This window comes from Cokeromyces recurvatus (genome assembly GCF_025118155.1).
Source record: "Cokeromyces recurvatus strain NRRL 2243 chromosome Unknown BX663scaffold_21, whole genome shotgun sequence".
Taxonomy (NCBI): Eukaryota; Fungi; Mucoromycota; class Mucoromycetes; order Mucorales; family Mucoraceae; genus Cokeromyces; species Cokeromyces recurvatus.
Genome location: NW_026251407.1, coordinates 179,694 through 192,225, shown reverse-complemented (window position 1 = coordinate 192,225; position 12,532 = coordinate 179,694). Strand labels below are relative to the sequence as shown.

Sequence of the window (12,532 nt, the reverse complement as noted above, 5' to 3'; positions counted from 1 at the left end):
AAAGATGTTATGCAATTTTACCATTTTGTCTAAATTAAGTCAATTAAAACTTACAACTGCTTTTTCTTCCTTCCCCATACACACAATTAAATACGTCGTACAATTCATTATACATGTGACGATGTTGTAAAATAAGCTATTTAACCTCCTAATTTATAAAATGTCACGATTTGCTATTTGTTGATTTTTTTTTCTCTCTCTCTCTCTCTTTCTCTCTTTTTAAAATTCTAATGACGCTTGCAGAAGAAGTAGATCCATTTCGTTTTCGAGTATCTCCTTTTATTGAATTCAATGAAGGCCAGCTTGATACACTTAAAGTCATTTTAGATACTTTTATTGCACCCTTACCTAAACACCAAGAAGATACCTTGGTTGAAAAACTGAAAGAGACTCATTCACCTTCAGAAATTCGTCAGTTTTGTCAATTAACAAATACTTCACTACAAACCTTGGACTCTATCAAGAGTTTCATTAATCGTACCGTTTTACCTGATAAACGTAAAGAGCTATTAATGATATTGTCCTTATTATCTACAAGGGCAGGTACATTTGCTTTAACAGGTTACTTTGATGAATTTAAGAATTTATCATTAGAAGACCGTGAAAAGATATTTTTGAATTGGAAAAATTCTTATCTACCTCAATTAAGACTTATTTATAAAACTTTCCATTCCTTATCGTGTCATCCAGCATTTGCCAGTCATTCAAAGGAATTAGGTGAAGCTATGCATTATAATAACTTGATCAAAGATAAGAAATACGATAATATACCTGAAAGGTTAAATATGTTGAATCCTGAAGAGATAAAGGAGAATATGAGATTTGATGTGATTATTGTGGGTAGTGGTGCTGGTGGAGGTAAACTTTTAAGCAGCAGTATATTATCTATAATAGATACTTACATATATATATGTAATAGGAGTAATTGCTAGTCAATTAGCAAAGGCAGGAAAATCGGTTTTAGTTATTGAAAAGGGCGCATATCATCATGAAAATGAATTTATCGCTGATGAATCAAAGGCATTTGAAAATTTATACGAAACTGGTGGTTTTGCTCCAAGTTATGAAGGTTCAATTAATATATTGGCTGGTAGTGTTTTTGGAGGTGGTACAACGGTGAATTGGTGCGCTTCACTTAAAGTAATATAATTTTTTATACCTTTTCTCTCTCTCTTTGATTTATAACCTATTTTATTATTATTACAGCTTCAACACTTTGTACGTGAAGAATGGGCTAAACATGGATTGTCCTATTTTTTATCTCCAAAGGTTATACATAATATATATATATATAAAGGCCTGCTGATTTATTTATTTTTATTAATAAGCTTTATAATTAGTTTGCTAAGGACCTTGATTATGTATTTGAAAGGATTGGAGCAACTACTGAAGGCATTGTTCATAATAAAACGAATCAAGCTTTAATTGATGGTTGCAAGTAAAATATAGGATTCACAACAAGAAAAAGAAAAAACTTGACTCTAATTTTTTTTGTTTATTAGAACTCTGGGCTATCCAGTTGCTGATATTCCACAAAATACAAGTGGTCGACCTCATGAATGCGAATTTTGTTTTACAGGTTGCAGAGCTGGTATCAAGAACGGTACGGTGAATACATGGCTTCGTGATGCGGATGAACATGATGCAAAATTCTTGGTAAAAACTAAAGTTGTTCGCGTATTAATTAAGGAGGGTAAAGCGATAGGTGTTGAATGTCTTGTGAATTATGATCGCAAAGTCAGAATAATGGCTAATGCTCAAGTCGTTATCGCTGCCGGTTCTTTACAATCACCTGGTATCTTATTGAGAAGTGGTTTAAAAAATAAAAACATTGGCCGTCATTTGAAACTTCATCCGTGTTCTATCACCTTTGGTTTCTTTGATCATGAGATTCGTACCTTTGAAGGCTCTATTATGACAGCCGTGAGTACAGTTGCTGAGAATAGCGTTGAGAAGGATGGTTACGGCGTCAAATTGGAGGTACCTTGTCTTCATCCTGGTAGCTTCTCAACTGTCATTCCTTGGAGAGGTGCAGCAAACCATAAAGAACTTATGATGCGATACGACCGATGTGCTCCCATCTTAATCTTGGCTCGAGATAAAGATTCAGTAGGTGTCGTTCGATATGATGAGAAAGAAAATGTCATTGTGGATTATACTTTATCCAATCGTGATCGTCAATCGTTATTAGTAGGTATTGATTATTCTTTAAATATCTTGGTTGCTGCTGGTGCTCGTGAATTACATACGGGTCAGTTTGGCGTAGATCCATTTGTATTTGAAAAGGGAGAAGAATCTCGTATTGATCATCCTCGTTACATTGCTTGGAAACAAAAGGTAATGGCATATGGTTTCCCTCAAGATGGTGCTGGCGTCTTCTGTGCTCATCAAATGGGATCTAATCGGATGGGTATCTCTCCAAAGGTATCAGTCGTTAAGCCTACAGGTGAAACATGGGAAGTGAAAGATCTATTTATTGCTGATGCATCTGTATTTCCTACTGCTTCAGGGGTTAACCCAATGGTTACAGTGGAAACAATTGCTTTACATATTGCTGATTGCATTTTAAATAAGGACACAAGTGCAAAACTTTAATTATAAATACGATAACAAATATTATATTATATACGTTTATTTATTTATATGTATGGACGTATGTATATATATATATATATATATATGTATACATATATTAAACAAAAAAAAGAAAAAAAAAAAGAGAGAGAGATGTGCTTTTATTGATGTTTGGCCTTCTTTGGCTCAACATTTTCATCACTACCTTGTTGTCGTGCAGCTCTTTGCCTTTTATGTTCAGAAGCAGGAGGAGGGATATAAGAGTTTCTATGACGACCCAACTTGGGGGGAATTTTCCAAAAGTATTGCTTATCTTTTAAAGTACATTTACGGGCACTTCTACCCACTTGAGTATATGTAGCACGACGCCATTCAACTGGATCTAATTCGCTATTATAATAATATAAATTCTCTTTAGGACTTCCATCTGCTGTCTTTCCTTTACGTTGAATTTCACCAAAGAAGGGTTTATCTTTTAAAACTGTTCGAATACGTTCAATCCAAATTTCACGTGGTTGTTCTGCATAAGCAGGATTTGCTTTCAGAATACGTGAGCAAATGTCACTTATTGGCATAGAAGAAGTACGAGAAAAGACTTTTTAAAAATATACATATATATAAAAACTTTAGTAATTCATATGCAACTATAATATTAGTGTATACTTATTTTACCAAGAGCATCAATAATGACTTCAGCATAATCATGAGCATCTGAAGCAGGATTTTTCTTTTCTTCTTCTGTCTTTTTTATTTCTTCTTTCTTTTCTTCTTCTACCTTCTTCATTTCATTCTCTTCTTTCTTTTCTATAAGAATTTCAGTATTTTTTACTTTTTCTTCTTTTTGTTTTGTAGCTTCAGGAACACTCATATCTTGTTCAGGAGATAATTCTTTTTCAAAAGGAGTCAAGGCACCTTCAGGTACTAATTCAGAAGGATATGATTCCTCTTCTTCCTCCTCCTCCTTCTCCTCCTCCTCTTGCCCCTTTTTCACTTCTTTTTCCATATGTATCGACTTTGGTTCAATGTGATTATTGAAAGTATCCATGGATCTATCTTGATTCATCTCTTCTTGTCTCATCATCTCCTTTTTCTTCATTTCTTCTTGTTGTGAAGAAAAATTCATAGGTGGTGGTGGTATCCTAAATAAGAATCTATCGCCCAAGACATCAACAAAACTATTATCATCAAGAGGTACAACAGCGTGTTGATCATATTGTACGTTATCGACACAGGCACCATTCATACCCAACACTGTTAGCTCGAATTGCTCTTGATGATTATTAAAGGCAATAGATAGATGAACACGACTAACCTGTCTGTTACGACGGCCAATCTTGATAGTACAAGCACCTCCTCGTCCTAACGTGACAGGTTTTTCGTAACAACCAACGATAACAAGATTGTGTCGAATGCGTTGATAGTTATAATAAGATGAGGAAAGATGAAGATTTGAAGTAGGCTGAAGATCGTCTGAATTAGTGGAATATTTATCAATAGGACTATCAGGTAACTCTTGTTGTTGATAATCAGCACGATTGGGGCTGGCTGTCCAATGTTGTTGATTATCTGTTAATTCATTTATCGAAGTTGCCATGACTAGAATTGAAAAAAAAAATTAAAATAAAATAAAATAAAATAAATATATTTTTTTTTCTTTTTTCGTTAAAATAAAATAATATAATAAATGTTGAACTTTACTGGAATTAACCGATTATGATTTTAAAGTATAAATGTTAAAAAAAAAAAAAATAAAAAAATAAAAAATAAAAAATAAAAATAAAAGTTTTTGAACTTTGTTACACCCTCCTCCTCATCCTTATCATCCTATAACAACAACAACAACAACAGTACAAATGTTCGCGTAATAAAATTGGCGCGTCGTCACTTCACTGGCCAATCAAATATCAGCTTTTGTTGTTACTTTTATACAATGTACACGCGCATCAGAAAAAAATAAAATATAAGGTATGTATGCATCATGCATGCAGATAAATTATCACATAAATATATTAACAGTATTATCAAGAAACTGCTTTTTTGTTTATTTATTTAATACGATTGACATTTGTTCACTACACCTTTCCGGAGTTTGTTATGTAATCATTTTTATTTATTACAACAATTATGTAATAGGATAATTTTTCTTTTTATTTTTTTTTTATTTTTTTTTCTATTCTTCTATTTTTTTTTTTCTATTTTTCATAAAAAAAAACGACATGTCAGCTAAATTACCCGAGTTTAAACAAGAAGAGTATCCACACGATTTAGAATTAAAGTATGTTCTTAAAAATTCATAACAATCTCATGCTAACTTTCAACAATGTAGACTTTTACAAATTGTTCATAGACATGGTAAGAATAACCACGACAGATGCAGAGGAAAATATATATATACATTTAACAAAGTTTTATTTCAAAAGGTGAACGATCGCCTGTTAGAAGACGACTAGAAAATATTATTCCATCTATTTGGGATATGTGTGAAGCAAATAATGCCATGTTTGCTACAATTACTAAATTTGAAAAAGAAAAAGTCCAAGGTTTAGGCTCTGTTCGTATGCAAAGAATAATTGAAACAAGTGAAACGGAGGGTCGTTCTTCTGTATCAACTAAACCTGGCTCTTGGTAATACATATTTAAATATATATATATATATATATAAAGAAAAAGTAACTTCTAACATTCATTCACATTTAGTTATTTTGGACAATTGACGAATTTAGGAAGATATAGAATGACACTTCTCGGTGAACGTATTCGAGATTTCTATATTAAAAAGTAACCAAGTGGATTCTCCATATTTTTTTTTGTGCGTGCATGAAAAAAATTAATCTTATTTATAACAATAGACTACAATTTTTACCTGATTTATTTGATGAGGAAATCATTTACGTAAGAAGTACAGAATACAACCGTACTCAAGAATCAGTACAACAACTAGTAGCTGGAGGCCTTTATCCAGAAGGTAAAAGATCTGATAATTTCACTTTAAAACTTCATGTTCGGTATGTTTTTAATATTCGCATGAAAATAAATTCTTTACCAACACCTTTTTATCATTTATTATTACATACATTTAGTGACCCAAGAGACGATCTTATGTTTCCCAATCCAAACTGTTATAGACTTCGTATGTTAGCAAAGGAATTTAATAAAAGAGTATCGATTTTGTGTCAAGATAAATTTAAAACACTTTCTGAAAGATTTAAAAAATATGTCGATGAAATCTCTTTGGATAGTCACCCATCAGCAAATGGCGTTTTAGGTAGTGACGTCTAAAGAAAAGAGAATCCCCTTATGGTGTGCTTAACTTACTTACTTTTATTGATAGATACTTTAATTGCTGCTAAGGCTCATGGATATAAATTACCTACAGATATTGATGATGAAAACCTCTTGAGGGAATTAGAAGATGTAGTTGTTAAAGAATGGTTTTATGGTAATATCGTCTCAGAAGAAGTACGTAGATTAAGTTTAGGTAGATTGATGGGTGAAATTCGTGATCGGATGATTAACAAGATTAATAATGAAAGAGAAGAAAAGCTTAAATTAGCTATTTATTCTGGTCATGATACGTAAGTAATGTACTATTAGAAAGAGAAAGCTTAGAATTAATCTATTGTGTTTATTAGTACTGTTGCTCCCCTTTTAATCATATTAGATGCATTTGATAATAGGTAAATGTATATACATATTTTTAATGTTAAAATTTTTATACTCATTATAATATAATAGATGGCCTCCTTTTGGTAGCGCTATTTTGTTTGAATTATTTAAACAAAAGGGTACAGATGAACATTTCGTTAGAATTAAATACAATGAAAAAACTCTAAAATTACCTGGCTGTGCCTCAAAAGGTAATCATAAAGAAGGTGATCAGTCACTTTGCACACTGGATGCGTTCAAAAAAATAGTTAAAGATCAAGTACCAGTTGATTGGGAAAAAGAATGTCAACTTTAGTATCTTTTCCCTCCCTTCTCCTCCTCCCCCCTCCCATCATTATTACGTAATATTATCTGTCGTTGTTTTGAACTAAAACATTTTTTAAAGATTAAAATTCAGTATACGCTCGCATTATCTTTTTTTTTTTTTTTTTTTTGTCTTATTATATTTATAGACGCATTTATTTATTTTATTTTATTTTTTATTTAAATTACTATGTCTAGCACGAATCCACCTAAAACTAGAAGAATTGCAGTACTTGGTGCTCGTGCTGTTGGTAGATATATAGTTGCTTCTTTCATATAACATTAAATAAGTTTGTTAATGTTTATTTGAAAAAAAAATTTTTTTATGATAAATAGGTAAATCTTCTCTTGTAATTCAATTCTGTGAGAATCACTTTGTTGATAGTTATTATCCCACCATTGAAAACACATTTACAAAAACTATTAAATATCGAGGAAATGGTAACTTTACTTTCTGAAACTTTACGTGCCTGACAATTCTATAGAATATAGTGTAGAAATTATGGATACAGCGGGTCAAGATGAATATTCAATCTTGTCTTCTCATCATGCTTCTAGCATGAATGGTTATGTCCTTGTTTATTCAATTGCTTCTCGATCTAGTTTCGATATGGTCAAGATCATTAGAGATAAAATTTTGGACTTTACTGGTTTGGAAAATGTACCATGTGTTATTGTGGGAAATAAATCTGATTTAAATATTCAAAGACAAGTGTCAATGGAAGAAGGAAAACAATTAGGTCAACAATGGCAATGTCCAACTATTGAAACCTCTGCTAAACATGATGAAAATGTTTGTAAGTATGAAAACGGTTTCTATTGACCGTAATAGGTTCTTTTTTAATTATTTTTTCTTTTCTTTGTAGCTAAAATCTTTGACTTGCTTATTGCTCAAATTGAAAATGCCAATAAACCTCCAGCAGAAGAAAAGGGCGGGTGTATAATTTCATAAATAGAAATTGATATAATGAATGAAGATAGAAAATGTGGTACATTATCTTCTAGCCACATTTTATTTTCCATGTTTAAAATAATTATAGTAAAAGAAAAAAAAAAGCAATAAATGAAAGAAGAACAAATAGTATATTTCCATATTTTTTTTTTATATACATGTATATACATCTTATTTACAGAAAGTCATTTCTGAATGATTAGAGTTTGTTGAATCATTAGTAGTAGTCTAGTGACTGTTCTATGTTAGTTCTTTATGACACTATTTGAACAAATTCTAGAAGTTTAGAAATAGCTGTCTATAAAGAAGCAAACAAGCTATGTGAAGAAAGATTTTTTTTTTTTGTAGCATACTACTAAGGTAAACTCGAACATTTTATTTGCCGAACTATAAAAAAAAAAAAAATGAAACTTCACTGCTGTAATAAAACATAGTCATAGAAAAGGAATATCATCTCTTTTCCTCTTCTCTTTATTATCCTTGGGGAATATGGGAATAGTAGAAAAAACAAATAATTTAGATAGGCTTCTACTTGTATTTGTACATGGTTTTAGAGGTACTGATACAAGTTTTAAGGTATCTATTTCTTAGTGATAATAATTTTCTTTTCTTTTTCTTTTTACAATACATCTATAATATATCTTTAGGATTTTCCTAATAGACTTCAAACTCTGCTTACAAATACTATTAAAGCCAATGTAAATGCACTAATTTATCCTTCATATAAAACTGCGGGGTAAGTATCAATGTACGTTATAACTAGAAAATTTCCTAATTTTTTTTTTTATGTTATTAGCGATCTTCGAATTGCAGTTGAAAACTTTTCATCATGGTTGTGTGATCAGGTGTCAAAAATTCAATTAGAATTAAATCAATTACAAAGTACTGGAAAAATAATGATTGTCCTTCTTGGTCATTCTATGGGTGGCATTGTTTGTAAGTCATCTTAAATGTAAAATAGACTTTTTTTTTTTTGAAACTAACAAATAAAGTTTGCATTATTTAAAGCTGCAGAAACGATTTTAAGGTTTCAGGATAATAAAAATAATGAGAAGCTGAAAGGAAAAATCATTGGTTTACTCGCATTTGATACACCCTTCTTTTCAATTAATGAAAACTTTGTTACTGATAAGGCTGTATCAAGTTTGGAGAAAGTGAGGGGTCTTAGTACTTTGTGGAATACAGGCACTGCAACTATGACGACAGCAGCAACAGTTGCTAAAAGTATGACAGCAAGTGGCCATACGAATACTACAAGCAATAACAATAATAGACGTAGTAATAATAATGTTAATAAATGGGGTCTGTTTGCTGGTATAATAGGTGCTGCTGCTATAGGTACTACTGCCTATATAGCCCGTGATAAGATTCAGGCTACATTAACAGATGTTTATGATCATTTAACATTTATTAGCGATCTAACTGATATAAATGGATGTGATGAGAGGTAAAGATGAAATAGAATAAAAGCATGCTTCTTGACTCTTAAGGGCGTTATTATAGAGTAAGGAAATTGATTCGAGTACCTGATATCCTCTTTCGATGCTTCTATGTCCAGGTATGCAAATATATGTATACATATATATATATATATATTTAACTGGATTGCTTACTAACTATCTCTAAATACATATGTTAGCTTCATGAAATGGACAAAAATAATAAACCAAAAACGTTTATCAAGTTACCACCTGATGATTTATCATACTTATTTATACCAGTACTATCGTCGTCAGATAATGAAATTCAAGCGCATACTAGCATGTTTAATTCGAAAAATACAACTTATTATTATGAATTAGGTAGTGATTCAAGTGCGCTAATTAGCGAAATGGTGGCTCGATTTCAACGTAAATTTAAATAACTATTTTTTTTTTCTGGCAATATTTTCGTATACCTTAAACATCATTAAACAAAAAAAAATAATACTTGTCATAAAAGAGATAAAAGACTTTATATATTAATGATTATCATGATATTTTATTGTTTTTTCCTTTAATAAAGATCAAGTTTAAATACTATTATCTGTATTAAGAAAAAAAAAAGGAAATTAAATACCATAAGCAGTCTTTGCACTACTGAAGGCATTATTGATGTCAGCAACATAAGCGTTGGCTTGATCAATATGAGTAGAGGGAGTCTTGGCGATAAGACAAGTATCCAATGTCTTGGTTTGAGTATCCAAGTTCTTGATGTCACCTTTGACAAGAACTGTAGCCAAAAGGATGGCATCAAATTCGGGCTTCTTGTTAACAATAGATGTCAAAGAGGCAGTTACATCAGGAACAAGATTGCTGATAACGGCAAGAACAGCATCAGCTTCTTCAGTATTGAATGTACTAGCAATTGCACAACAGTCAGTACCGGCCTTCTTGAGACGAGTTTCAAGCTGTTGTTCTTTATTGTGGACAGCAAGAGCAGCAGGATAACCACCAGCTCTAGTGAAAGCATCAACCTATAGATTATAAACATAAAGTGAATATGTCAATACAACATATTATATGTATTTATTTCATTTCTCTCACTCATTCTCTCATTCTCTCATTCTCACACACACACACACACACACACACACACACACAAAAACCATTACAAAATATAAACTTACATCAGCCTTTACAACAGCAAGTTGCTCAGAAACAGAGACAATGTCATTGACACAGAGTTGAACTTGAGCAGAGACACTTCTCTTGTTGAAAGAAGCAGCGTTAGCTAAAGTTGAAAGAAAAAAAATAAAAATAAGTATAACATGCTTTCAGTCACTTTTTCACATTTCAAATATTATTGTTTACCAGAAAGAGCAAGAGCAGCAGCAATAATCAAAGTGGAGAAAGCACGCATTGTTAGTATTAGTATAGAGAACTATTGGAAGATTTGAATAAGTCTGAAGTAAAGACAAAGAATAAATAAAAATAGACACGCAGGAATTGTAAAGTATTTATATTGATTTTTTTTTAAAAAAAAAAAAAACTTCAATCAGTTTACGTTAAACATTAAAATAAGAGAAAAATCGGAAATATGCTCATTTTGTAGTATGAAATTTAAAGCGTGTGTATTTCTAAAAGGCTTTAAAATAGTTGTACACGTATCAAATTCACAAGAACATTCTTTCTCTTTAATGTTAATGTAAAACTGGGCTATACAATGCATATGATTAATGGTCTCGGTTTTGTATGAATGCAGTCTTTTATTAAATTAAAACAACGAAACAATTTTGTGTATAATATTGGCATAACACTAAGATGGCCTAAAGTGATCGAAGTGCTACAATGTGATTTTAAATTATTAGTTTATTCTAAGAACAAATAATTATTAAAATAGGAAATGAAAATATGATCTAGAATTGTGCAATAATATAACTCAAAAGATATGTACGACGCATATATCATACTATTTTCACAAAGAAGAAGAAGAAGAAAAAGATCAATATACTTACTCATGTAAATGTTATCTTATAACAATATCATTTTATACTTCTTATTTTTTAGAGTTGAAATAACATATAGTTTAGTACATATTTATTAAGCAGCAAATTATAATGTTTATATGTAGTCATAATAATTGGCGCCTTAAGATAATAAACAACACGTTTAACATTAAGCTTTACTGCAATTATTAAACAATACATGTAAAGAAGCTGTAATATTAATACACAGCATAAATTTAAGCAAGTATAAAACTTAGCGCGTATAGTGAAGTTATCCGAGAAAGCAAAATCAACTACCCTTAAACATAATTTAACCAAGGAAGATTTAAACTTGTCTCTTTTATTCAATATTTTTCATTTTAATTTTTCCTTTTCAAAACTATTTTAGACCTTTTGAATTTAGTATTGCTATGTAACATAGACAGCTCTTAAAATATAAGAATCAATTATATGAATATATGTAATAGCATATAAAATAATTTATACACAATCATTATTATATTTATCTTATCTATATTTATAATATAGTCATTTACCTTATCTCCAATTTATTAATGTATAATAGTCAAATGATAATAATTCTATTAGTTCAAAATGCTCATATATACAGGAGATAATGTATGGAGTTTATCTACTCTAGCATGTACTTCTAATTTTAACTAGTGATTTAATAATCTAAAGCGTACACTTTACTCATATTATTAAAATTGCTAATGAGAAAGACGATGATTTAAGAACGATTGAGATTAGTGAGGACGCCTCACATTAGTAATATAATAACTTTTTTATGTACTTTAAATTTTAAGTTATAGCAACTTAAATAATTGTCTCTATGTTTGAAAGATTTTGTCTATTAATTGCTATTATTGTGCTTAAAAAAATAAAATGAAAGTAAACCAATCTTTACAAGATCAATTTCAGCTTCGGTAATATTCTACGTATAGTATTCTCAATATTGTTTTCAAATGTAGTATAAAGAGAACAAACAAGTTCCAGATTGATAGTGACTCCTGTTGTATTTATTTACACATTTACTATTAAATAAAAGGAACGAACCTTTGCTAACATTCAAAGGTTATATAATGATATATTTGTCTACAAATATAAACTTTTACTATATCCTCTAATGCAGCCATATTATATGGAAGTAAATACTAGCACATTTAATTGTGAGAATACATATATTGTATTCATGACTTAATATGTTAAAAATATATTTTAATATAAGCTTGCTATCATTTATTTTCATTTTTTTTTTCGTGTACAACAGAATAACGTAAAAAAGAGAGAGGGAGAAAATGTATTACTGTGGAAACAACTACGTATAGTCATGAACTATTGCAAAGCATGAAAAGCAAATGTGCAAAGTTTATTACACGCATAACGTTTGTACACCGGTTCCATAATTTGCTTATTATGTTCAACCGATTTTACGGATGAGAAAAAAAAGGTATAGTATCACTAATTCATGCTATTCATATTTCACAAAGATCGCACTGACATCAAAAGCAGATATTCTGTGTAGTATACACAAGTAAGAAGACTCAACTTTTTTTGTTGTTCATATTCTTTTCCTTTAATTCTATTAAAGCCTTATTTGATATGTTTGA

At 30.4% G+C, this 12,532-nt stretch overlaps 6 protein-coding genes across 6 annotated transcripts; 4 read left to right on the top strand and 2 right to left on the bottom strand.

Annotated features, from left to right (window-relative positions):
- The first annotated feature begins 195 nt into the window (after positions 1-195).
- Positions 196-2,646, top strand: BX663DRAFT_516491 (uncharacterized protein). Its single transcript, XM_051528599.1, has 5 exons — positions 196-858; positions 920-1,140; positions 1,207-1,269; positions 1,341-1,438; positions 1,503-2,646. Exons 1-5 carry the CDS (start codon positions 231-233, stop codon positions 2,593-2,595), a joined length of 2,103 nt encoding a protein of 700 aa, XP_051380766.1. The 5' UTR covers positions 196-230; the 3' UTR covers positions 2,596-2,646.
- Positions 2,647-2,664: 18 nt separating this feature from the next.
- Positions 2,665-3,643, bottom strand: BX663DRAFT_516489 (uncharacterized protein). Its single transcript, XM_051528598.1, has 2 exons — positions 3,247-3,643; positions 2,665-3,169 (listed from the first exon to the last, which is right to left on the bottom strand). The coding sequence occupies exons 1-2, from the start codon at positions 3,635-3,637 to the stop codon at positions 2,736-2,738; spliced, it is 825 nt and encodes a 274-aa protein (XP_051380765.1). The 5' UTR covers positions 3,638-3,643; the 3' UTR covers positions 2,665-2,735.
- A 1,112-nt stretch (positions 3,644-4,755) lies between these two features.
- Positions 4,756-6,652, top strand: BX663DRAFT_516487 (histidine phosphatase superfamily). Its single transcript, XM_051528597.1, has 9 exons — positions 4,756-4,849; positions 4,901-4,926; positions 4,995-5,199; positions 5,272-5,352; positions 5,424-5,579; positions 5,655-5,839; positions 5,906-6,149; positions 6,207-6,251; positions 6,310-6,652. The coding sequence occupies exons 1-9, from the start codon at positions 4,791-4,793 to the stop codon at positions 6,533-6,535; spliced, it is 1,227 nt and encodes a 408-aa protein (XP_051380764.1). The 5' UTR covers positions 4,756-4,790; the 3' UTR covers positions 6,536-6,652.
- Positions 6,653-6,676: 24 nt separating this feature from the next.
- On the top strand, positions 6,677-7,642 carry BX663DRAFT_516484 (ferrous iron transporter B). The gene is made up of 4 exons (XM_051528596.1): positions 6,677-6,794; positions 6,880-6,984; positions 7,029-7,340; positions 7,410-7,642. Exons 1-4 carry the CDS (start codon positions 6,734-6,736, stop codon positions 7,493-7,495), a joined length of 564 nt encoding a protein of 187 aa, XP_051380763.1. The 5' UTR covers positions 6,677-6,733; the 3' UTR covers positions 7,496-7,642.
- Positions 7,643-7,984: 342 nt separating this feature from the next.
- BX663DRAFT_532179 (uncharacterized protein) lies at positions 7,985-8,946 on the top strand (the record flags this gene model as incomplete). The annotated part of the gene is made up of 4 exons (XM_051530434.1): positions 7,985-8,071; positions 8,143-8,231; positions 8,292-8,431; positions 8,504-8,946. 4 exons carry the CDS (start codon positions 7,985-7,987, stop codon positions 8,944-8,946), a joined length of 759 nt encoding a protein of 252 aa, XP_051380762.1.
- Positions 8,947-9,545: 599 nt separating this feature from the next.
- Positions 9,546-10,229, bottom strand: BX663DRAFT_438804 (hydrophobic surface binding protein A-domain-containing protein; the record flags this gene model as incomplete). The annotated part of the gene is made up of 2 exons (XM_051523294.1): positions 9,546-9,950; positions 10,104-10,229. Coding segments are annotated over 2 exons (531 nt in total), but the record flags the coding sequence as incomplete, so codon positions are not given.
- Between the last annotated feature and the right edge of the window lie 2,303 nt (positions 10,230-12,532).